The 24,354-nt window shown below is 40.0% G+C and overlaps 2 protein-coding genes across 8 annotated transcripts in view; both read right to left on the bottom strand.

The window, feature by feature from the left end:
- Nucleotides 1–8,659, bottom strand: part of ABCC8 (ATP binding cassette subfamily C member 8) — an 80,743-nt gene extending 72,084 nt beyond the window's left edge. For 2 of the 3 annotated variants that reach the window (XR_012586839.1, XM_074585818.1), the window contains exons 1-3: nt 8,388–8,659; nt 6,858–6,999; nt 4,051–4,172 (exon numbers count right to left, since the gene is read on the bottom strand). Coding sequence is in view for 2 of the 3 variants with exons in the window: in XM_074585818.1 (XP_074441919.1) it covers nt 4,051–4,172; nt 6,858–6,999; nt 8,388–8,577 (454 nt within the window). In the remaining variant the exon portion in view is untranslated. Of the gene's footprint in view, nt 1–4,050; nt 4,173–6,857; nt 7,000–7,474; nt 7,611–8,387 lie in introns of those variants that run through there. The other variant, XM_074585819.1, reaches the window with a different exon arrangement.
- Nucleotides 8,660–22,761: 14,102 nt separating this feature from the next.
- The window catches only part of USH1C (USH1 protein network component harmonin), a 52,512-nt gene continuing 50,919 nt past the window's right edge, over nt 22,762–24,354 (bottom strand). For all 5 annotated transcript variants that reach the window (XM_074585815.1, XM_074585813.1, XM_074585810.1 and 2 more), the window contains one exon: nt 22,762–24,116. In XM_074585815.1, coding sequence (XP_074441916.1) covers nt 24,104–24,116 — 13 coding nt within the window. In that variant the 3' untranslated portion in view covers nt 22,762–24,103. The remainder of the gene's footprint in view (nt 24,117–24,354) is intronic.

The raw sequence follows: 24,354 nt of genomic DNA, 5'->3' as shown, positions 1-24,354 counted from the left end.
ACACCAGCAGAGGACACCTGAAAAAATAACCAACCCAACTGGTATCTATGCAGAGCTCTTGGAAGAAAAAATAAGAACTAGCAGAGCCATTCTCCTATTTAGGATTTAAAAAAGGATCTATATGACCTTTTTAAAATTATTATTTTATTAGGACATTAATTTATCTAAGTGTTAGAAGGTGTCAAATGCAACATTCTCAGGTAAGAACTGACCTCCCACTGTCTCACCTCCTAGAACCATTTGAACTTATTTAGCTTCTCACTTTTGAATACAAGTGTATACAATCTTATCTGGCAGATGTTCACAGGCCCCTCAAGATAAGGCTCCGTGGAAAATTATAGTTATGACTCTTTCTTTTAAGCTGCGTTTTTATCATCTGGCTGGTGAGGGCATATTGGCTGAGAGTTTCTAGAAATTATCACCAAGAACTTCCACTGGCCTGAACTGCCTAGTGATCAGACCACAGAGGCATGCTTTTGTTCCCTTCATTGCTGTAGATCTGTTCTAGATGCTTGCAGCCTAGAGGACTTGCTTTCTCTTGGGCCATCTAAGCTACCTCAACTCACAACACCAGGGTGTAGATTCTTGCCTAGGGCCAGACCACTGAAAATTAAGCGATGTGGAACTCAAACTGTTCTGCATCTTCATTGGATTAAGCCCAAGATCTGAAAAATCATGCACTTAACTGTATGGGATTTATTAACCAACCAGTGTCTGTTTGGAGAGAAATCTTGTGTACTTACCAATAAGCATTATATTTATATGATAACAGGAAGCTCCATTTTACACAATAAACTAATTCCCAGGTAATTAGCTACAATGTCAAGGTACAAGAAATTTAAAGTAGAAAACTAGATTACTGTTAAGAATGGTAAGGCAGTTCTGTAATTATGATTGGATTAAAAAAAGACAATTTTCTTAAATCAAAATATTCATATGTGTTCCCATACTACTATCCTTTTCAGATTGGCAACTCAAAGTCCTATTGCTATTTTATAATTTTCTCCTACTGTTTAATTTCTGAGGTTTATTTATCTATAAAACAAATAAATACTAACTTAAAAAATAGTGTAATCAGATGCTACCATTCAATTACATATTTTGACTGTCGAGAAAGCTAGCAGATTTTCCAATTCAGTATGAAAGCTACTCTAAAGCGTGCCCCGCTAAACCATACAACTGTTAGGCATCCATTCTGCAACACTGTGCAAAGAGCACCAAAAATTAGCATCATTATGAGAGTCCCCTGGTAAACAGGACTGGAAAAGCTATGTTTGTTGAAATATAATTAAAGGTCAAAACCATACAGAGAAAAACAGATTCAGAGCAGATCAAAGTGTTCCAATGGTTTGGACACTCATCTGGGATCCTGGACTCAATCATTAGCTTCAGACAATAAATATTCCAAACATTCTCAACTTTTTTTGATAAGAGATAATAAGAACAACTATTTCAAAATAGTCCACAGCCTGGGCATAAAGCTGAAAGGCAGGATCAGTACAGGAACTTTGCGTCCTTGTCTCGCATACCCCAAGAGAACACTCTAATCCCCAGGTCTGTTATGGTATCTGCCTCTTGCTTTTTTATGAAGAATTACAAATGGACTTGGTTTCTTTAAGGTACAGAGTAAAAAAGGCTTTAAAGAAGAAAATATCTCAAATGTCACAGGACTGGGAAACTTTATCTTGTTCAGAATTAATGAACAGATCCTTAACGGTCTTCTGCACTGCATCAATGAGAGGTTCCCCACTGAATTTAGTATTTTTCAGTAAGGTTTTGTTAGCCTTTGCTTTATACCACTACCAACTCTTTGCAAGTGTAAGCACTGATCCTGCAGCTGTGGGAGATGATGCCCTGCAGTTCGGTGGAACTTCGCTGATGCTCAGAAGCAGCAGAAGATGCCACATCAGGTCATTTACTTTGTGTATTATTAGATCTCCTGTGCAGCATCTTACTAATGAAGACCCTCTTTCAGTTTCCTTCCTCATATACTCAGCAAGAAGTTTATCACCACCTTAAGCTTTCCTTCATGGTTCCCATTTACCTCGTTTGTATTAGGCTCTGAAAGAAAGCTGCTTCATGGCCACACTGCACTCTAGTGGGTTGATAGTTGAGTATAGGTATAATTTAACTCTCTCCTAAAGGGGCTAATTTGCATAACATCGTTGCCTAGTCCCAGTTGTCAATACATAGTAGTTGCAATCAACACTGAAAAGTGACAATCCTCACAGTTAGATCACAATAAATTTGTGCAGTCAAGCATAAGGGATGAAGACTTCCAGAAATGTCTCTCTTAGGTTCTCTCACAAATCCAGGACAATTAAAAGAAAAACAAAGTTAAAAATAAAATAAAAATCAAAGACCCTCAGCTTGTGAATATTTTGGATTAAAATTCAAATCAGACCAACTAAGTGGGAAAGACTGTGGGTGTTTTTGCCTAAGAGTCAGATATTAAGATTAGATTTTCTAAAGAAGTCTATCCCTGGAAATTCTTGCAGAATGAAAATTCATAATTATTAACTTCAGTATCAATAATACTTACTTAAGTATTTGTATTCATTGGTATAACTGTTTATTATTCAAGTATTGTCCGGAGCTTATCCAGCATCAGTGCTCTAAATACTGAGCAAAATTATCATAAAAGAGAAATCTCTACAGAGAAACGATTATGCAAAAATGGGTAATCAACTACCAGCTGTAAATTTGTGCTACGCTTCTCAATGACTTAACAGTGAGAATGCGGTAGAGACACTAAATTATTAAACATTGCATTATACATCTGAAATAACAAAAAAACCCCAACAAAACAAACAATAAAATCACTGTTTGCTTCCTGTAGGCAACTGTAACAGGCGAGCGATGCTTTCCTGAGACATAACATCTAGTCCTGTGAGACGGCATTAAATAGACTGTGTTGACTTATTAAAAAAAGGAACTAAATGTAAATGACCCCACCTGGTTATAAAAGACAAAAAAGATCCTACTTAAAAGAAGACTACAAGAAGAAAAGCAGTCCCAAACGACATGACATAAATGTTGCCAAACCCGGATAGAAATCTGAAGTTTTTGAAGAGGAATGATTTTTTTTTTATCCCCCCGCCCCCCCCCAGGAGTAACAGGCTCCTGCTGCAGAAGAGGATGCCTGCTTACCACAACATGAAGTTCAAAAAAATCTTTAGTTTTTAAAAGCTTTCTCAAATCCAGTTGTTACTGACTTTTTACCACCTGGCAAAAACTAGAACAGAACTTTTGATACCCAGAGCTACAATGACACAAGACAAACCTTATCAGGATCCACTAATACAGAAAACCAGCTCAAAGGAAACTTGATGAGCCAGGACCACCAAAGAAATGACAGCTAAAAGGATGACTAAACATGTAGACATCCACAGTCTGCAATCTACTTAAACAGTAGAGAACACATCACCAACTGCATGGTTGTCAGCAGTGATGGATTCTCTAGCTAGCTACAGATTATTTACAATCTTGCAGAAAATATACAGTATACTAGGTATATCTTATACATATCATTTTCCATTCAAAAGGTCTTAAAGCAGTTTACAAAGGGAATTTTAAGAAGAGAAAGCAAGAACAAGCAGGCAAAGTAATTTATCCAGGGTCACGCTGAAAGTTGGTGATGTCATTCATCTCCCTTGGCTCCCTGCATATTTCAATAGACCACACACACAAAGATGGCTTCAATCTTATATCATGCTTAAATGCAACATGCTGACAAGCAGGGGAACTTGGACAGCTTTTAGAGTTAAGAATTTGATGCGCTACTTTTCCCACAAACCCAGGTTTTCCCAGAGAAGCCTTTGGCCCATTAGAACACCATACAGAATACTATTGGAAGTTAAAAGCATTGAAAACAATGAACTGTTTCAGGAAAACTCAAAACTAAGTCTGGTCACGGCAACCAGCAGACCAGAATACAGGTGTAGCCTTACCCATACAAGCTGGCACCGAGGCTGCAACGAGCTGTCACAGAATGAACAGACACACAGCACCACAATCACACTTCCGAGCCTCTTAAGTTGTGAGACGTACCGATTAACAACTTCGGGAAATTGGATGTTTCGATATTATGGTAATAGACAACTGAGGTGATGGCCGCCAAGAATGCCATCCCAGCCGGCATGTACAGGTGTAAGTGGCGTGATTCTGAAACCCTTAAAAAGGAAAAAAGAGAACACCTATTAAAATCAAGCCCTCTTAGCTATTTAAATGTCTCCTTTTTAATTTATGAACTGTGTCCTGTACCCAGCCCTGACATAGGATCATCTAGAATGAGTTATGGATGTAAAGCTCTCCAATTTTCAATTGGATTTATGCTCCTAAATCACACAGTTGGATTTCAAATTCCTCCCCTCTGCTGAAAATGAAATGTGTGTACTTCTATTTCCTACTGAGATCAATTGGAACGTTGTTTAAATTAGGATAAGCAGCTCAGCTCCAAAATGAGAAGAGTTAATTTAAGCTAAACTAGTCCGGGAGCTGTCCATCAAAATATGCAGATAAGACCAACTGAAGCACAATTTAAGATTTTCTACAGAAACATTTTGTGGAAGCGTTTCCTTTTCTTTTTCCAGTTTGGGAGAAGGAACAGCACCACAGCATGGGAACGAACTACAGTGAGTTCTGTTTTCAATAACCGCAAGCCAACAAACAAAACCTACAACAGAATCATACACCCTTAAGTTTCATCCTATAAAGCAAAAGTCTCCTGACGCTTTGCTTCAGGCAGCAGTAGAGGGGTCCTGCCAACTACAGCCCCTTGGGAATATGGGAATTGTTGGGCAATGTTGTTGGTTTGTGCGGAGATTGGTAGAATCATGTTTCCCCCCTCTTTCCTCCTACTTGCCCTCTTCTCCTCCTCCCCTCTTCTTTCTTTCACAAAAGTAATGGAGTTCCCCGTGCTGTCAAGAGGTACAATTTCTGCTGTCTCCCAACCAACTCCAGGAGAAGAGACACCAAGAAATAGTCTTCAGGACACAAACACTCAAGGAAATTCACACCTTGTGAACCTCATGGAAAATAAATTAGCGTCTCTGGATTTGTTCTTTCTGCAGAAAAAGCTGCCTTTGTGTAGTTTGGAGACACAAAAGGTGCTGTGCTGTCAGGGAGCTGGAGATCATCGCAGGACCGCACACGTTTGAGCTGAACATCCCAAATGTTTAGCAGATCCATAGGAGCTCAGGAGGACCACTTCCTACATCTGTACTATCAAAGGAAAGCCCTCCCTCACATGGACATTGTGGTGAACTCTGCTGAGCTGGCTGGAGCCGTGCTGACAACCTGCAGCATGAACACTTAACTCCTCTTGTTGACAATGAGTTGTATGCGCATACAGCAAAGTGAGAAAAGATTCTCCAGTCTCTGAATTCCTAGGAATGCCAGGGGTTTTGGGACATCAGGGCGGAGTTCTCAGCAAGGAAAAACAAGCAACAGGAACAGGTTTGTTCAAACAACTTAAGCTTCAGTAGGTAACACTGCAGAAGTGGGAGATTCGTTAAAAATTTATTACACAGAGAGAAGCTGCTGGAATTCCCCTATATAACTGTACCTCCAATAGGCTGCATCTATCCCTGAGGTGCCAAAGCCTTTGGCACCCAACTGCTGTCAAAAGGACTTACCAACATGACCCATTTTGGTCTTAGAAAGCTGATGAGTCTCAAAATCCGCTTTTATTCACTGGAGCACTCACTAGCCTGCTGAGTGCTCGGGAGGCACGACTGTGGGTTGGCACTCCCCCAGTATAGCTAGGAGCTTTGATTCTCATCAGGTGACACTTATTACTTAACAGCAGCATTCTGAGTCAAGTTAAATAGCAAACAGACATAATGGGAGGGATTGCTAAAGAGCAAAATAAAACAGAAAACTCAAAGCAGGAGATTTTGCTCTGAGCATCCCACACCCTGATAACTCTGAATAAGCATGAGAAAAATTCCTTTTTAAAAAAAACCCTGTCACTGAGAAACATCCTATTTATATATATTTAAGAGAAGTTATAATAATAATGATGATATCAGCTTCTACAGCAGAATACTGCAGTACCTTTCACACTGGTTGGTGGATAGTTGTTACATAGATGGCTAAACAGAGAGGTTTTGTTCTGTTTAACGAGGAGCTTCAACTTTAAAATCCTTGGGTTGCAAACTCATAATAGTTATGAAAATCAGACCTTTCTTCAGAGGAAGATGATCATAGTCATTGTTACACAACATCAGCTTTGTTCATGATAAATCACTCTCCTGTATCACTTGTTTCACCCGAAATAATTTTTCCCCCACAGATTACTGCTTAAAGATACCCTAAATTGAATAACAGATGATGGATTGTGCTCATATAATGTGAGCTGCTCTGCTCAAGGAAACAGATCAGAGGTACTGCACAAACAACAGAAGAACTTCTATGGAGAGTGAGATGAGGCCCAGTAAACCCGCTCATTTTATTAAGATGAGCAGAACTCAGTTTGCTGGGGAATGGGATGACCTACTGTGCACATGGGAGTTCTGCCTGAGTAAGGACTGTGGGACTGGGTCCGTGGACACAAAATGTACCACGAAAATGTCACCATCTGCTTGAATTGTTAGGATTTATTTATGATTACTCCTTGGAAATATAGTGTCATTAAGCTGAACTAAAAATGATTAAGGTCAGCTGTGTGTGTGTACATAACTTGGCAAGGTCTGTGGAATTTCTGATACAAGGTCGGTAGGTTAATCACCAAGAATACAGATTACATGTTTATAACCACAAGGAGTACGGTCTAGATGAGAATTTAGGGAGAAAATACCTTCCCTGAAACCTTTAAAATGCTCAGTACTACCAGGAGAAGGTAGACATACACTTACCCATCTGACACAATGCCCTCTGCGATTTCACACACCAGCACAAACAAGAGGATAAAAGTCAGTATCCAGCGTAAATTGTGGCCAGGAAAATGAAGCCATGTGCTATGATGTATATGTACTTTGGAACTCTGACTTCCCCATCCTAAACAGAAAAAGAAAATTATAAGGAGCTTTCTTAACAACAAGACTGACATACAAAGCTCCTACATACAGAAAAGCATACGTGTAACAAACTAGTGTACTAAAGTTGACCCAACTGTGTTGCTAAACATGCATGTATTTGAATATTTTCAGAAATGTGTTCTCATTGCTTCACTTCATACAGAATAAAATCAACAACGCAGACAGGACACAGCCTTAAATTCCTATACTTTTAGCAACTTACTATCAAATAATTAAATGCATTAAACATTTTTCAAATATATTAACAGTTTAAATGAACAACAAACATTTTGACAAATACGTACAAACATTATAATACATACACTATTTTTTTCACTTCAATCCATTTAATGAAATAATTTACACCTCATCTTACAATTTTTTTAAAGTAACTCATTCTCTTGATCTAGATTAAAATAAGCAATACTGAGAAAAGCGAGATAAACACAGATTACCCTGAGCAGTCCTTCAGCTGACCCCGTTTTAACGGTTGTTCTGTTATTTCAGCACCGGACCTATTATGATCAGCAGAGGTGAGTGTTAAATCCCTCCTCTGGGCCCTGGCTATCTAGAGGACAGACCGGGCTGAGCAGAACGGTACTGACAGCCGCATGTATTAAACCACCGGGCCACCTACTGGTAACCCCAGTTTTATGTTATCAAATAATGTCTACTGCAGATACGGCAAGAGTTACAGCAGCCGGGCAGCCCTCCTAATTGTTACCAGTGATGAGGAGGGCTGTCCGGCCGCTTGAAGTCTTCAGTAATTGCAGGGAGTATTATTTAATAACACAAGACTTACTTGCCAGGTTGTCGGGTTTTTAATAGCACGTATATATTTTGCATCCCGGGCCGCTAGTCAAACCCTGCAGGCAAACCCTGCAGCCTCCTCCAGCACCCATTCAGCCCCTGGGCAAAAGGGGGTGTTCACCTGCAGGGAGCCCCGCAGGCTGCCCCCGCCTCGGAAAATCCCCGACAGAGAGAAGGGGCTCTCCAGGGGCGGGGAGAGGCCCGGAGAGCGGCCGGTGCGGGCAGCCGCGGGAGAGGCGGTCGCTCGGAGCATCCCGGAGCTCGCAGCCTCTGAAGCCTGCGGGGAGCCGGGCACAGAGGGCAAGGCCAGGCCGGGAGGCGGCGGGGGATACACAGCAAGGCAGAGCAAGGAAACACAGAGGGGGCGGGGGGGCGGAACGCGACACGGCAAAGTGGGGGAGGGAAACCCAAGGCGAGGCAAAGCAAAGCGGGGCGGGGGGGGACGCGACAAGGCAAGACGGGGTGGGAGCAGAAGAAAAACGGCGAGGGGGTGGCGGGGGGGGGGGGCAGAAGGCAAGACATAGGCGGAGAGGGCGAGGGAGCCCCGCAGGCGCTCACCGATGAAGAGGATGGGGAAGGTGATGAAGAGCAGGAAGACGTGCGGCACCACGTTGAGCGCGTCCACGAAGCAGCCGTTGTTGAGCACGCCGTGGTCCACGTTGTAGGCGGTGGAGTTGCCCTCGTCGCCGCAGAAAGCCAGGGCCATGGCGGGACCCTGCGCGCAGCCCAGCGCCGCCTCCGCGCACATCCAGGCGGGGCGGGCGCGGGTCGCGCGGCGGCGGCTCTGCCCGCACCTGCCGGCGAGCGGCGGCGGCGGCCGCGGACCGGCCCCGGCCCCGCCCCACGACCCGCCCCTCACGGCCCCGCCCTAACGGGCGGCGCCGGTGCTTGGCGATGGGGTCGTGGGGCGTCCGGGGCTCCAGGGAGTCGTGTCCCTTTGCCGACGGGGCTGCACACAGCCCCGGGCTAGCTTAGGGCAACGTCAGGCAGCGTCCCGGGCTCCCCGGGGCTCGGCCATTCTGCGTTTTTACGCATCAACTAAATTCGTGATGATATAAGAACTACAGACTACAAGAAGTGTATTTTTTTTTTAGCCTTGGCAGCTTTGTGCTTTTTTTCCTCCACTATGATGAAGATATTATTAGATCAAATCGTGCAAACCCTGTCCTCAAAGGCGACTTCGTCACCATATCCCAAATAGCTATTACGTTCGTGCTTTACCTTTTTTCACCCCTAAAATGAGTTCAAGCCTAACTTTCTCCCCCCCCCCTCCCCCGCAAGACTGTTGCAGGCTGTGGGAATCAGATCATTAATGTGACTGGATTCCGGATTCCGCATCACTCCCTAAGCAATTTTATGTATACAAAAATATTCTGTTAATCAAACTTTTCAAACCCTTTTTGTCTTGAGCAGAAGTTAGGCTCAGCTGAGCCAAAGCCAAACAAAAACTTTAATAAAATACATCCATGGACTTATTTTAAAACATCGTGTCAGAAGTTTGCACCTGGCTTACACTTCCAAGCACAGGTTGAGTCAAACACCTCTGGTATCTAGCCATGAAATACTCAACATTAAGATTCCTAACCAAATCCTCTACCTTGGAGCTCTTCCATTCCCAGTCAAGCTTATCCATTGCTTCGCTGAGTATTTAATACAACTTGTCACGTCCCACAAACAGAAATGCAAACCAAGAATGCTCACATATCCAGGCTTAACTCTTCCAATTGCAAAAGTGACAAGCTGGTTAAATGCCTTTTAGGGAAATGACCCCATAAATGAAAAATTTCTTCGGTTTTCCTCTAATGATCCAAGCTGTGGATGCTCAACATATCTAGGGCAGACAGCTCCACTAATAGACCTGAGAATTACCTTTGTCATGCTGCTTTTATTGATCTTGCTGTCAGACAGGGGGAAACAAAAAGTAATTCCCTGCACGCAGCATATTATTTCCTATATAGGACCTTTTAGACCCACCGCAGCGTGGTTAAGTATAATAATTAAAAGACAAACCCCAAGCCAAATCCCATGTATATGTATTTTCAAATGTTAAAGTTACACCCACATTGGAAAGAGTATAATTATTTTAAGTTTTGGACAGAACCCAGCATTTATCTGAGCTTCTGGTTAGGCTCATCTCTGTTATCCTAATAGTTATTTAATAAACAGTATGTGCTGTTTACATGCAGATAATTTTAAAATAATTTATATTTAAGTATTTCCTGAGGCCCTAAGTAACACAAGGGCTCTATGTTGTAGATGAACAAATCGCAGCAAAGAACTCTTTTGGCAGTTTACAGCCTAGAGACTGAAATCATGGGGTAAGATTTGGGGGGGGAAATCATCATCATCACCTCCACTGTGGACGGAGAACTAAACACAGAAATCGAAGTTTGCCAAAGTCTCTGAAAGAATTAGAGAGCTGAGCTCACATCCCCAGCCTCTGCACCATCTCTGAACCCTGACACCATCTTTCTTTACTACAAGGTGTCAATCCCAATATTTTTAAACACATGTTTCTCGAACAACAAAACATCAGGAGACTCCAGAGTTTGGAATTTGAAATTTGTCTTTTCAACAGTTTTCAAATGCAGCCAAGATTACATAGTTAACACGGTGGTTTAAAATTAATGGTTTCAGTCGAGGTGCTAGAACAGATGTGCCCCCAGCACGGAGCTTAAGTTGAGTCAGAAACATGTTGGCAACCTGAACAGAAAGCTGACGGATTAAATGGGGAAGAGTCTTGGATTACAATTAACTACTTAATGAAATACTGAAAAAAACCGCACGATGACAGAAATCAAAACATTTGATAAACTAAGCATTCTTAGCAATAAACACACAGGTGCACACACACAAACTCTTTAAAGAGCTGACACTTCCTCTAACAATGCTACCATTTTGTCCCTGCTGTAACAATGAAATCCAGGGTGCTGAATTTGGACTAAAAATGCCGCTTTCGCTCGCTAAAGCATCAAATGACAATTTCTTTTTTGCTCACAAATGGCAAAAAAAGCTATTCTGTGACTTCACAAAATAATTCTAAGTCAGAGCTTGATCCTCTACTGAAAAGCTTAGATGCGATTGCCTGTGTCCAGTGGGCTTCGGAGCAGGTCACAGAGGAACAAGTTGTTTTCTCAAAGCTGCAGTTCTGTAAAGCTTTGTGAGAACAGGATTTCTTCTCAAAGTACAAAAAAAGGCAAAGAACAATATAGTAGACAGCAATGTTTACCTGCATGTTGCAAATGCAATCTATTTTTTCACTAAAGTCCTGTTAGAGCTTGTTTCCCTCACTCTTTTCTGACTATTTCCATATCACAAGAAGTCAGTTTTCTACTCCATCATTTCAGCACATCTGTTAGAAATGAGAAATCAAGTTAGATCCCGGCAGCCACCAGCACATTGAACAGGTGACTGGAAATATTTTGGAAGCACTTTGACTATTTGAAATTGAATTGCAGACAGATAAGGGTAATATATTTAATTGAAGAAAAAAAAAATCTCTTTTTATTCTTGCCTTGGAATTTGAGTTCATCTAACAGGATACACACGGGTTTTGGTATTTGCAGTATAGTATTGACACTTCAGAATTTAAAACCTGTTTTTAACAGATAAGAACATTCATTTAAGTGGAACCTTTCATTTTTCTTTCCTACCTTTGTCATTTGTTTCTTGCTCCTCTAACTCAGCTGTTTTACGCCGACATCTCTTTCTCAACAGTGCTGTGTAGGGGAAGTGGTCTATCCCTAAAAATCATGTTTTGCTACTACGGATCACTCTGCAGGTTTTTTGCTTTTGTTTGCATCTAGAAACACAGATATAAAAGCAAAATAAACTTTTGAAAGTTCTGAACAGCCACAGCCCATATTCAAAATTAGTCAGTTAGGCATGTAAGTTTAGGCATCAAGCAGGAAAATTTCACTTTCCTGTGTATTTTAAAGTCATTAAGGGGACCAAGTATCAAGAGGAAATCCTTATCAGAAAAAAAAACCTAATAAAGCAAATCCTTATTGTGGTTTAGAATTTGCTAAATGAGATGCACTGATCTATGATTTTTGCTGCCTATTACATTCTGCTCTTGGAGGTAGAGAGGAAAAGCAATTTACATGAATGGGAGGAAAGTACCGATCCTTTTCAAATGCACGTTTGGAAGTCACCTCCAGAGAAAACTTGTTTTAATCTTACGGAACAAAGAACTGCACGCTACCATGTAATGGAAGATATCATTTGACAAAGCAAATGAAATTTCTTGGTAAAAATTGTCTAAAGTAATACTATTAAAAAAAGTGCAATAAGCATAATAGTGCAGAGGTTCACAGAAATGGCTGTTTTTCTCTAAATAAACCTTATTAATTTTTAATTGCTGTCCCTCATTAAAAATGAAGAAAGAACTTATGAGTAAGCAGATCTATCCCAGAGTGGAAACAAAACACAAGCTCTTTGTTGGACAGTCATCTTTAGGCAAATAGTCAGATAAGTGTTTTAGATTAGAACAGTTTATTTTTAAGTGTGTGCCACGGAGTTCCACTGAAACTAATGAATGGGAACTCTTCTGCATCCACTTGTTACGCCATCAAAAATAGCAGCATACATATTACTGACTCAAACGTTGGGTTTGTTTCCCATATTTTACATGACAAGAATGGTCATCAGCACTTCTCCTCTCCACTTGATCTTCATGGAATGCCATTCTCTTTCCCTATTATTGAGGAAGCCACACTATAGTTATTGTAGGACAAACAATACTGAAGTCCTTGAATATTCTTCAGGCTTCTTGTGGCTTCAGCTACACACATGACCTTTATCATTAAGTCATTTTATGAAGCACATTTTCCAACATTCAGGCAGTTATACTTGCTTTGAACTAGCTCCTCAGCTGAACACTGCCTTCCCAGTTCAATACAGCCAGAGCAGTGCTGACTTGGCCATACCGCATGGCACCTGAAAGCCAGGGAAAACGCTTGCTCTTCTCTTCACTCACTCTGCTTTGAAGTGTTAAACACTCACGCATTTGGTGGTACCTGGCAAAATGCACGGTGAATCAGCTGAAGGGCTGCAGGCTGTTTCCCTTGCTAGCGTGACCTAAGGGTACACCTGATGCTCCACTGCCCTCCTGCATCACCAGAATTCTTCACAACGACGAGGAAAATATGCTCCAGGTACAGTGCTTTTCTTGAAGGACAGAGAGCATCTTGCTCTCACTAGGCAGCGGGGTTATGGTCACACTCATCAGTTCTCTCTCCTCTGGGCATCCACTCCTCAGCCCAAAAGAAGAGGCATCTTTTCAGTAACAAGTTTGCTTTTCCTCACCTACCCACTTATTTACTCCACCTACAGCTCTGATTCATCCTATAAATATTTTGGAAGGTAATTAATTACCCCAGCTTCAGTTAGCTTGGTTGGTGCTCAACACTTTAAAATATTTTAAGCTGTGCTGAGAAATTCTGAGACAACCAAAGCAGCAGGAATTTTTGAAAAATCAGGCCTACGCCAACTTCCTATTCACTCCTGACTATCCTTGTACCTAGATGTACTTTTACAATCGCCCCATGATATCACTGACCACGATGTACCTTGGTTTATTTTTCCAGCATTTAAATGGTTAATATTTTGAGTACTCCCTGTGTAGTACTTGTAGTACAAGTGTTGTGTTTTCCTCAGGAGAATAAGTTGAGTGCTGTGGACTAACTCATGCCAATAAACAACTCGCGTGCTGGCTCCAGTGTGGTATCCTTCAGCAAATGTTATTTTAGTTACTGATTCGGTTAAGTGCCTTTATGGTACTTGCCTTGTATATGGATTCTTGTATATAAAAGATTACTTTGCCTGTTTATACTTCAAGAATCACACGCACTAACAAATAAACATATAACCAGCATTACTTTCTAAAAGATAACAGGGCTAAAAGTCACTGGCCTTTCTAGGAACTCTTCCAAAACCTTCCAAAACCAAAAACTAGACTGAAAGCTAAGATTTGAATTGTTTGTTAAAGGTTATTAGAAACAAAAGGAAGCCACCATCTTTCCTTTGCAGAATAGAAACCAGTTTTCTCTTCAGGCACACTAAAGAGTTGTACTTAGTTGGTCTGTTTATTCACCACCTGGGAATTGTCCCAAGTTATCCTCAGTTTATCCAGTGGGTAAAATTGACCCAACAATTAAACTAGAAAGAATTTAAAGCTATCGATTCAGACTTGGGTTTGGAATGTATTTTTCTTGTGCCACTATTTGACAAACTTATTCAAAAAATCTAACGAAAATATAGAGTCTTGCAGTTTAATTAGGTTTTGCACTACAATTTTTTCTTGTTATTTTGAATAGATTGCAATGTGGCATTTATTCTATCTCTTAAAATAAAGCCATGACGAAAACAAAAAAATCACAGTGTAGATTCATTAAAAACAAAAAAACCAAAGATCATGAATATGCACAAAAAGCTTGATCCCGTATAGCCAAGACTGTTTATTCTCCATTGTGATTTAACATATAACTAATTAATTGTCAAAGGCCTATTTCAGGAAGCTTTCTTCTTGAGTTCAGCCCACACGCAGACTACATTTGGGATTTTCAGAGGCTCAAGGGAATTAAAACAATCAATACCCATACAAAATATAAAGAAAATTAATTTACTAATTTTCTACTTAGTAATTGAACTCCTAGCCAGTGAGAACTTTTTTTCCTACCGTTTCACATTTTTTCCATGACAATGATTTTAACCTGAAACTCATTATATCTCTTGGACTAGTAGACTTTTGTTTGTGTATAGCAAAGCGCTGTACCTGTATTTGTAGGTATGAAAGCTTTGCATGGAAATAGCTGTAGTTTGTGACACTTTTAGGTGGCAGCAGTAAATCCTGAATGTTCTCACTTATGGCAAATGGTTCCCAGCCTCAGCCTTCAAATCAGCCAGAGATCCCCTGCTCTGGATAGGGATTCTTTATACTGTCAACATTTAGAAGGAATCAAGTAGCTTTTCCAAAAGGGGGAAAAAAAGACAGCTTCACCGCACTCTCCAGTAATGAAACTTGGCACTACTCTTTGCCATCTACACCAGGAGAAAAATACTTTAAGTGTCTATAGATCCTGCCCACAAATTTGTAACAAGAATAAATAAGTCAAACTGAATATCAAACCCTCAAATCGCCGTGCACTACAAAAAACCACCCTTAAACTGCGTAAAATAATGGAGCATCAAGGGGGCTAAAGCTATTTACAAGTTTGGGTCATATTAAATTAGTATTTTTGGCCAAAAAAAGAGGGAAAATTCTAAATAGGAGCAAAAGCAACTGCCCAGCACATAACACCATGGCAATCTTCTTAGCACACAGAAAACCAGCTTCACTGAGAGGGGCCAGGCTACCAGTCCCTGATCAACAAATAGCTTGTCCGTAGGAGGCAGGGAGGTAGAGTCTCTCGTTAATGCCAAAGAAACCTCAGCTGTTCAAGCTAATGCCACAGGTCCTTGGTGCTGTGAATAACCCAGAGGACTTACCTCAGGAAATGATCCCACCCTGATATCTTGAACTCTTATTCCACTCGTACAACTAGGAATTTCTTAAATGGCTCAAATAAGGGGTGGGTCTGAATATCCAGGTTGGTTCTACTGTGTTACACAGTGCGTTTACAAGTTGCTTTTTTAAAGAGTGAATAATAGAAACAAGGGCTTTGTGCAGCTACAGCATCCTGCTGAACTTAGTGTGGTAAAGAATGGGTTAAAAATAATAAAGAGATATTAATTTCCAGCCACATTTAAAATAAAATATTACAGCTAATCTTATTCCTATTTAGGACTATTTTCTCTGTGAAATTTCTTAAAAAAAAAAATAAAAGAAGAAGATTTAGAGGTGGGACCATGTTTAAGATGTATCAACACCCTGATGCTAAGTGGCACTTAGATGTGCTATGACCATACAAATGGCACGAAACAACTCAAACACTTCACTGGAGGATGTAAAGTAGCTGTGAGAACTGCTCTCAGGAAAGTATGAGCTCTTGGTTGGAATATTATGAGCCTAAATATGAAAACTCACATTCTGATTTAAAAAAAAAATCTAAATAAACTTTTCCGGCCAATAAAGTTGTAAGAATTGCTTTTTTTCTGATAATGGTTATAAAGAGAATAATCCCTTTCCTTCAAAAGTAATTCTCGCCTTCAGCACATGTATTACATTTTTGCTGACTGGTGGTAACACAAGGCTAAAAATAATGCTTTGTTTTGTACATCTCTTAAAAGAGAAACCCTATTCTTTTGTTGTAGAAGATTTTCCGAAAAAAACCAAACATCTGTTTTCTCAAAGTTGAATGTTTTCTTTTCATAACAGCATATGTTACACCATTTCACTCTATAGCATTAGTTAAGAAAACAACCCTGACTCATGAGCACAACAGACAATTTGCAGTGTGCTAAAATTGTAAAAGTTTCAAAGCTGCACACAATTGTGATTGATAGAGCTAAAAAAAAAAAAATCACAGTGAGGATACAATGAGAACTGATAACTAAACTAATGAACACTGTGTTCAGTTTTATAATTTTTAGAATAAACAGCCTATGAGACCGGTTTGTAAAACACAGTAAAGAGAAATTCCTTACTTTGTATGAATTAGTTTATAGAGAGTTTGTAGGAAATAGCTGGTGGGGTCTCCTTGGCAGGAGCCTGACGCAGTCCCAGGTATTTCTCAACCTAAGTCTGTGGCTCCTCAGTAGGCCCCTGGGCAGCCACCTGCGGGCACAAACACTTTGTCTGCCCGCTTGATACCACAAGTGGATATATAAGAACCACGTACGTAGGGTACAACTCCCAAACTCTAATATCCCCTTCTATATGGAATTATTCCCCATTCTCTCTTTTTCTCATGGTTGTAAGTAGCCTCTCAGAATGCTTTCCCTAGGCTATATTTGTCTTCTGTGATAAGAAGGCAATACAAGCCAGTGGAAACTTTCTGCATGTCTGCATTTTAGCAGTCCAAATGTGAAGGGGGATGTCATGTGCTGAGGCTCAGCCGTGGAAGTTTTTCACGTACAATCATCTGCTGTCTGTTTTTCATCTACAGCGTAACAGCAGTGCAGTGGAGACAACAACCACATCCAGCTGGAGAGCACTGACAAGTGATGATTTTCTCACGTGTGACAGGGATACATCCTCAGCACATGCTCAATGTAATGGGCAGAAAAAGTGAGATTGCTTTCTATATATTCCCAATCCTGAAACTGGCCAGGGCTTCTTTAACAAATGCTGAACTGCCTCTCCTTTCAGATAGGGTATCACCACATCACAGAAGAGCTCTAGCCATTTCCCCATTTATTTGTATTTTGGTCCACAAAGGCTCAAGATATGGTAAGATAAGGAATGGAGCATGCTAGAATTAGATAAAAGCTCCGCTTTCTTCCACTATTGGGAACATGGCTGACTATACAGCTCATTGCCCCATGATTAAGAGACTATATCAATAATAAAGAATAACTGAGATTTAATCCTCAGGTGTAATCTGCTTCCTAGGAAAATGGTAACATGCGTCGTATAAAAGTCACTTGGCCTTGTCCTAGTGTAAAGAAGGGTAAGCATTTTGTCCCTTTGTGTCATTTATAAATCTAGCCACTTTTCTCCATCTATTTACTACGGTATTTTAAACACATCTGTTCATGTACAGAGACGTTTAAATATACCATTAGAAAAGGCAATACTGGGTAATTTTATCATTGAGAAGGTATGTAATTTATGAAGCACTTCAATGACACAACAGAAAAAAAAAGTCTCTGCATCTGGTTGTCTGGCTAGAGATATAGAAATGTGAATATTGACATAGTTTTTTTAAAAAAACCCCAAACACAGCTTTCCTGCAGCAGTACAATCTAGGATAAATCACTACAAGTAGGCCAGGCAACTTAATACAATCAGATAACTTTTCACTGTGAACAATCCAACCAAAAAATATGCCCACCCACTCCATTTTAATCTGTCCTATGAGTGTTAACACAAATCTGTTGCAATTAAAATTCTCTACTCGAAAAGAACATTATAAACTACATTGTACCCACCTGTTAACTCTGAAATCACTGTTGAGAGATGTTTATGTTGGTTGAAGAATAGACTTGTTTCTGCTGTTCTTCTCTCAATCTGGACTTTGTGTCTTGATAAATTATATGATTTGTAGAACACAGCATGCCACATGCACTGACTTCTTTATAACAATTCTGGTTTATTTGAAGATGGAAAATTTGTACATACTCAGATGTATGAGATATGTAATGGGGAAACTGCCTTCCCCTGTGTGAAGAAAAAGCAACCTGGAGTCAGAAGCACAATGAACTCACCCCAATCGTCTCAGTTCTTTCTATTCTCTTAACCAGCTACAATCTGTGAATGAATAGCTTGATTATAAGTAATTGTTCTGAACTGGAATTCTCTCACCCAGCCTGAATAACTCTTCAGTTTTTGATTCCTGCTATGCACGTCACTCCTTTGCACTAAGATGGAGCTGCCTGATTTTCACTAAGGAGCAGCACGCAATTTCTTCTGTCCTACCAGGTTGATACTTCATATTCAAAGATCTACTTCATCACAATTCTTTGTGAATAATCAGAACCAAAACATGCACCTCTCCTCCTCTCTGTTTCTCTCTGTCCTTCCTTGCTATTGGAATTGCTGCTGATCAAAAAGCGTTCCCGGGTCTCTCTCCTCTGAAAATTTCAGGTTTTATGCTGGAAGGGGGAATGAGGATAACAAAAAAACGTTGTTACTTGAAAAGTTATAATCTACTAAATTTCAAAGGATAACCCTGAAAAGCTATTTGACCCTGTCAAGGAAATACTTAACACAAAATTTTAACCAAAGTTTAATTTTGTGCCCAGTGTTTTTAATAGAATGTTTTCTACCTAGTCTTATTCACGTTCTCTCTGTTAAGTGGCATTAAGGCACAAAAGTCTCATGCTGTGGCCAACACAAACATGGGGTCTCAGTCACCCTCCTGCTAAAGCATCCAGAACTGCTTTGGTGAAAGGCAGCGGGAAGGGAACACACACTCAGAGTATAAGTAGTTTGAAACTTTTTTTGAGGGGAGGGGTGGGGGTACCTTTACATAAAGAATAACCATTAGCAACTTTTCCTCTCACTTCCCTATTGTTTAGAAAAGTCCTTGCCCTCAAAAAAGCTGTTTGATTTCTATTTTATTCAGTTTATATTGGGAGGGTCTCAGTCTCTCCCAAACTTTCTTTTAAGCACCACATAAACAAACTCTGTTATAACTATTGAAGACTAATGAGTTCTACTGATGTCTGGAAGAGAAATGGTGAGAAAAGATAAGAGAAGGACAAGCCAAGAAAATGTGCAGTGGGGACTGGTGGGAGGAATAACCTTTAAAGATTATTTGAGAAAATGAAGAGGAACTGAAAACCAATACGAATACTAGACCCTCAGTGCTTGCAATAACAACTTTCCATAATAAGCATCTCCAGGGCTAAGGCATCCTTTGCCTTCAGATTTTGACTTCAGGCCCCAATCCAGCAAAGTACTGACGCCTGAGTAGTATTATTGAACTCAACGTATGTCAATGGGATTGGCTCATATGCTTACATTTAAGCATGTACTTAAGTGCTTTGCTGGATCAGAGCCTTGCTTGTTCTAGTCTATGGTTACCTTAAGTGGGAAATTATCTATCAAGCATAACTACCTTCCAAATGTGTAAGTGATATCCCTTGCTAATCATACAGCAGGTTTTGTGATACTGGATGAAGCAGGTATCTGCAGTACATCAGACTCCGCATTTTTTCCATGTAGACAAACAGTCTGAGTTGAACACCAGCCACTCAGACTTAAGTAACCAACACCTGCCAGTCTGCAATGTACTTGTTCAAAATTAATTCCTTAAAACTTCCAGTGGTTGTTACGCTAATAGTTTACATTTTCATTGGACATTACCATACACATCCAGCATCACAGTCCAGAGAACTTTTTCTCACCTGTAATCCATCATCCTCTTAAAGCTGAACGTGCTTCACATTTCTAAGAGTTCCTTTATAGAGAACAGAAATCTTATTGATTGCTTTCCTATGTCTGTCTCCACTTCCTCTGTCATCTTAGATGCTTTTGGATAAGATCAAAAATAGCTCAAGTTACCTTGTTGTAAATATAGATAGACCCTGAGCCCCAGCAAAGTGCTGTACTATTATCTGTTTCCTTCAATAATGCAGCAAATGCAGATCTAGTAACAGAGGAAAAACCATTCCAGCAGAGGCCCCCAGTGTTCCAGCAGTGGCAAACTTTTTGATGCCTGCTTTAGTATCTCCATGGAAATTGCCTGCATGACTTGTGAGCAGCCCACCTGGAGCCTCCTCAGATTTCAAGACTGCAAGAAGGAAATTTTGGAATCTACTTCAGAAATTTCTGAAGGTCAGAAAAAACAGAAAACCCCTGTGAACAACAGCAAAAGATAAAATGGGGAGATGGGTAGAAAAAACACTGGAGGACAAACTCAATATCAGGATCAAGCACTTATTAGCTTATCATAAACTGATAATAAGGGATTTTAGACTCATCTGATTTATAATCCTAAGGGGTCAGCTCCTTACAGGTAAGATGCTGGCTTCTCTACACTACACCTGGTCCTTAGATGCTGTAAAGTTCACAGTTTGTTCACGTCAGCACAGATCCCAGGGGGACATTTCTTTGGAGAAAGGGGGATAAGAATTCCACAGCAGCTACCCTGAGCCCGACCATGCTTTATGAAAGTCAACATACAGCTAAAGCATACAGAAAACACGTATCAGCTATTGCGTACCAAGCTCCTTACAACGAGATATACATCCTTTAACATGAAACCATGGTTTTCAGTCCTGTTTTTAAGGCAAGAGGGTTTCTAACAACTTATTTATATGCAGAGGTTAAATGTCATATTTGTGAAGTGCTGAGATCATTTGTACTCGTGCTACACAAAAATTAAAAAACATTAACAGTGTGTGTACACATATACACCCCTCCTTTATATATATAAAGCTGTTTCTGAATAGAGCATTTCTTAAAAATCATAGTTTCTGTGAAATGTACTTACAGGTTTTAAAAGATGCCATGGTCATATGATAAATAATGTCTAAATTATGAATTCTTAAAGTGGTAGAATAGCAGTAAAAAATAGATCAAAGGCTTCCCAATGCTAATATCTGTGAGTAATAAACAACAGTATTTCCTATCCTGTAATGCATGTCATGGTTCTGATGCACAAGGCTTCCCATTTTTTTGCCTGCACATAGGCACGCACAGGCTCACAGAACAGATGTGAAAGTCACAAGTCCCTAATGTAATTCATGCTCCAGTTCAGCAACTGTGAGGGTATGCTGAAGACGACGCTGTGACTAACACGGCCAACAAATTCCTGAGAGAATAAGAAGGATTGTTAGCCGTTCTGAGAAACTCTTCCTCTGGGTTATTATCCCATAGAGAGAGATAGTGGGTTTTAGCGGTCTTAACCAAACAAACAGCTCTGAGAAACTAGACATATTCCCTCTGAGATTACAGCAAATGAAAAACAAAAAACCATTTTATGTTAAAAGCGGTTTGAAACATTCATGATACTGTCAGTGAAGTACGTGCATCAGGTCAGAGTTTCCATACTCCCAAAGGAAACTATGCATTGGCTGAAAAAAAGAGAAAGTCCCATTTACCCTGCTGTTATCTTTTCACAGCTGGCTTGATTGAATGGGGGTGAGGCATGGGCACACACAGTGACAATTACAGCCACCAGAAAACAACACAGTAGCAACACAAATGGGCGCCTATTTAAATGATTTACATCTGGGACACTCTGCTTCCACACACCAAAGTAACTGAAAGGGAAGTTGCTTGCAAACTGTATTTTCTCGTAGCTTTCTCCAACTCCTTGAGCACTAGCTGGCAAATGAAAGATGTGATCCAGTCCCAGGGCACTGACAGCCAGAAATAAGGTAAAAAACTACCTGACAAATGGCTTAAAATAATTTTAAGATTTCAGAAGTATCAGCCTCCTGTTTTTCTAATACCACCTCTTTACATTGCCTAAATCAACTCTGCCACCCTAACAGAGGTTAAACACACAAAGTAACACTTTCTTATACACACAAAGCAATGTGCAGTAACTATTTCCTCAACTGCCTCTCATACCTTTTAAGCTGTATCCAAGCAAGTAAATTAACAGGGTAGATGGGGAGAAGAGAGATAGTTTTGTGACTAAGAAGCAAGGGTACAACTCAACTGTTGGTACTCCCACAGGTTTCCCAGCTCAGTCTTCTGTGCTCCTTTCATCTCTGAAAAAATAACACCAGTAAAAATATTTCTAATATCTAACCTTTAAGTTGTCTGCGTTGTGTTTCTTAGTGTGCTGAGACAGTGATTAGCACAATCAAGCACTGGTTGCAGGGTGAAGTTCATTACTGGTGCTTTACTGTGGCTCTCAATTTGCTGGTACATAGCATCAGAGCATCCCTTAAGAGAACATTTGACAGCATCGCTCATCTATCTGCATTGTCATACAGCCCAGATGGTTGCAGTACGTAGGCAACTGGGAACCAGAGCAGCAGGAGGAGTACATCCTGCTGCAATTTTCCCTCTACTGCTAATCTTGATGCATTTAGACTAGTCTGCTGGTTAGGAAGTCTACAGCTCTGGGTAGACTCACCCAAAGATCTAGCAAATTAAATAAACTGGAGCATCTGCACTCTAAGTAGTTTGCCAACTACCAAATGATCAGATTTGCCCAGAAAATCTCAGTAAAAGACTCCTGCAACTCAGCAGAATGCCAATTCCCTACTGTGCAGAGTGAATTTTCTTTTGAATTCCACAAGGGTGGCATTCTGTTGCAAACACATCTGTTATTAAAGATCAACTCAGAAATCTGGGTACTTTATCAGATTAACTATTACTGTGATGTACAAACTGAGAGACAAACAGGAAACAAGACTTCTTCTATTTAGCAAATGCAATTTTATTTCCGGATTAGTTGTAAGAATTAAAATTTTAAACATTCTAACATGTGTACCCTGCCAGACACATGAATTGGCATATGGGAACAATACTGCAAATGAAGAAAGTCAATGTAATTAATCATCTCTGTTTAAGTACAGAGTTCTCAGGAATGCAATTGTTATTTTCCTGTGTTACAAAAAGAAGGGTTTCCAAATCTTGAAAAAGCATGACGAAGAACTATAAACTGGATCTCATTAGTCCAGGTAAGAAAAATCTAAACACAACGTGAAAAACAGAATACAAACTGGCAGATACAAGGAAGGAAAGAAGACAATGACATTTCAAAAGGGATATATCTTGATAACATAAAGAAATTACTAAGTCTACAACTGTAATCATACTTATGCCAGGTTAGTATAGATTTGATGGTCTTGAGTAATTTACTTAAACAGAAGACATATAGTCACCAAGAGTGCAATGTTATACTTCATGATTTCCTGCACAGTTTAGTCACATATATAGCCTCACTGAGAACAAAGTACATAACTGCAGACTGTGAACTACACCCAAATTTTCCACCCATGACTACGTGAAGGAGTAATTTTTGCCACCAATACAAATACTTGGTAGTATAACTGTGACTACACATCATGATTTTATCTGGACTTCTTGCTAGCTGCTTACTTTGCTGGTAGAGAAGGTTCTTTATACTGTATAAGCATCACCGAAATTATTCCTTATAATGCTAGCACTCATGGTATTACTGGTTCTTCCACCAGCAGGATTTTCATACTCAAAACCAACTCACAACTAACCAGCAGAAATGGATGGTAAGAGAATCAGAAGAATATGAGTGAGAACAGAAGTTACCTATATACGTTCCCCATCTCTCCAGGGAAAATCATTTCTTACAGAGTAAAAATATAATCTTTTTCACACCCAAACTGGCCTGTGAACATGTAATCACAAGTGTTGCATGTGGGAACAGACATCTGTGTTCTATCTTCGTTTGCCATTTTGGTGTCTATTTCCAGGAAAATTGGAAGACTATTTTCAAAATTTGCGCCCCCCGAAATAGCAACAAATAGATTGAGTTCTCACAGACCAAACTATGCTTACTGGCAGTCCTCAATGATTTTGCAAAAACGTCTTGCTGTATGTCTATAGAATGATTTGAAATTACTCCAATTACCTGAAAAATCTGAAGTCTCTAGCTCAATTTATAGGTCTGATTGCTCACATTTCTTTCAAATAAAGATGCATTTCATATGGTTATTGATTTCCTATTAATTTACAGAGCAGCAGGTTTCTGCAGGGGAAAGACTTCATTTTTCCAGTGTAGCCTTCTTTAAAAGAATGTCCTACAGAAAGAAAAAGAAAAAGAGATAGTGAAACAGATGCTTTTAGTTGTAGTGCAATTTTTAGTCTTTCTGGTAAAGCACAATTTTATATAACTGCATCTCAGTTGAGTCCTTTTGATTTGTATGGTAGGTAATAATTGAGAAGACCACAAATACACACATGCAACAAGAAATCTTACCTTGGTTGTTCTAGAGATCTATGACTATACTCTCAGTAATTACAGCATAGAGAAACCAT

The sequence above is a fragment of the Larus michahellis genome, chromosome 4 (assembly GCF_964199755.1).
Source record: "Larus michahellis chromosome 4, bLarMic1.1, whole genome shotgun sequence".
NCBI classification, from domain to species: domain Eukaryota; kingdom Metazoa; phylum Chordata; class Aves; order Charadriiformes; family Laridae; genus Larus; species Larus michahellis.
Note: the sequence above shows the minus strand (reverse complement) of the source record. Positions and strands in the feature narration are given on the sequence as shown.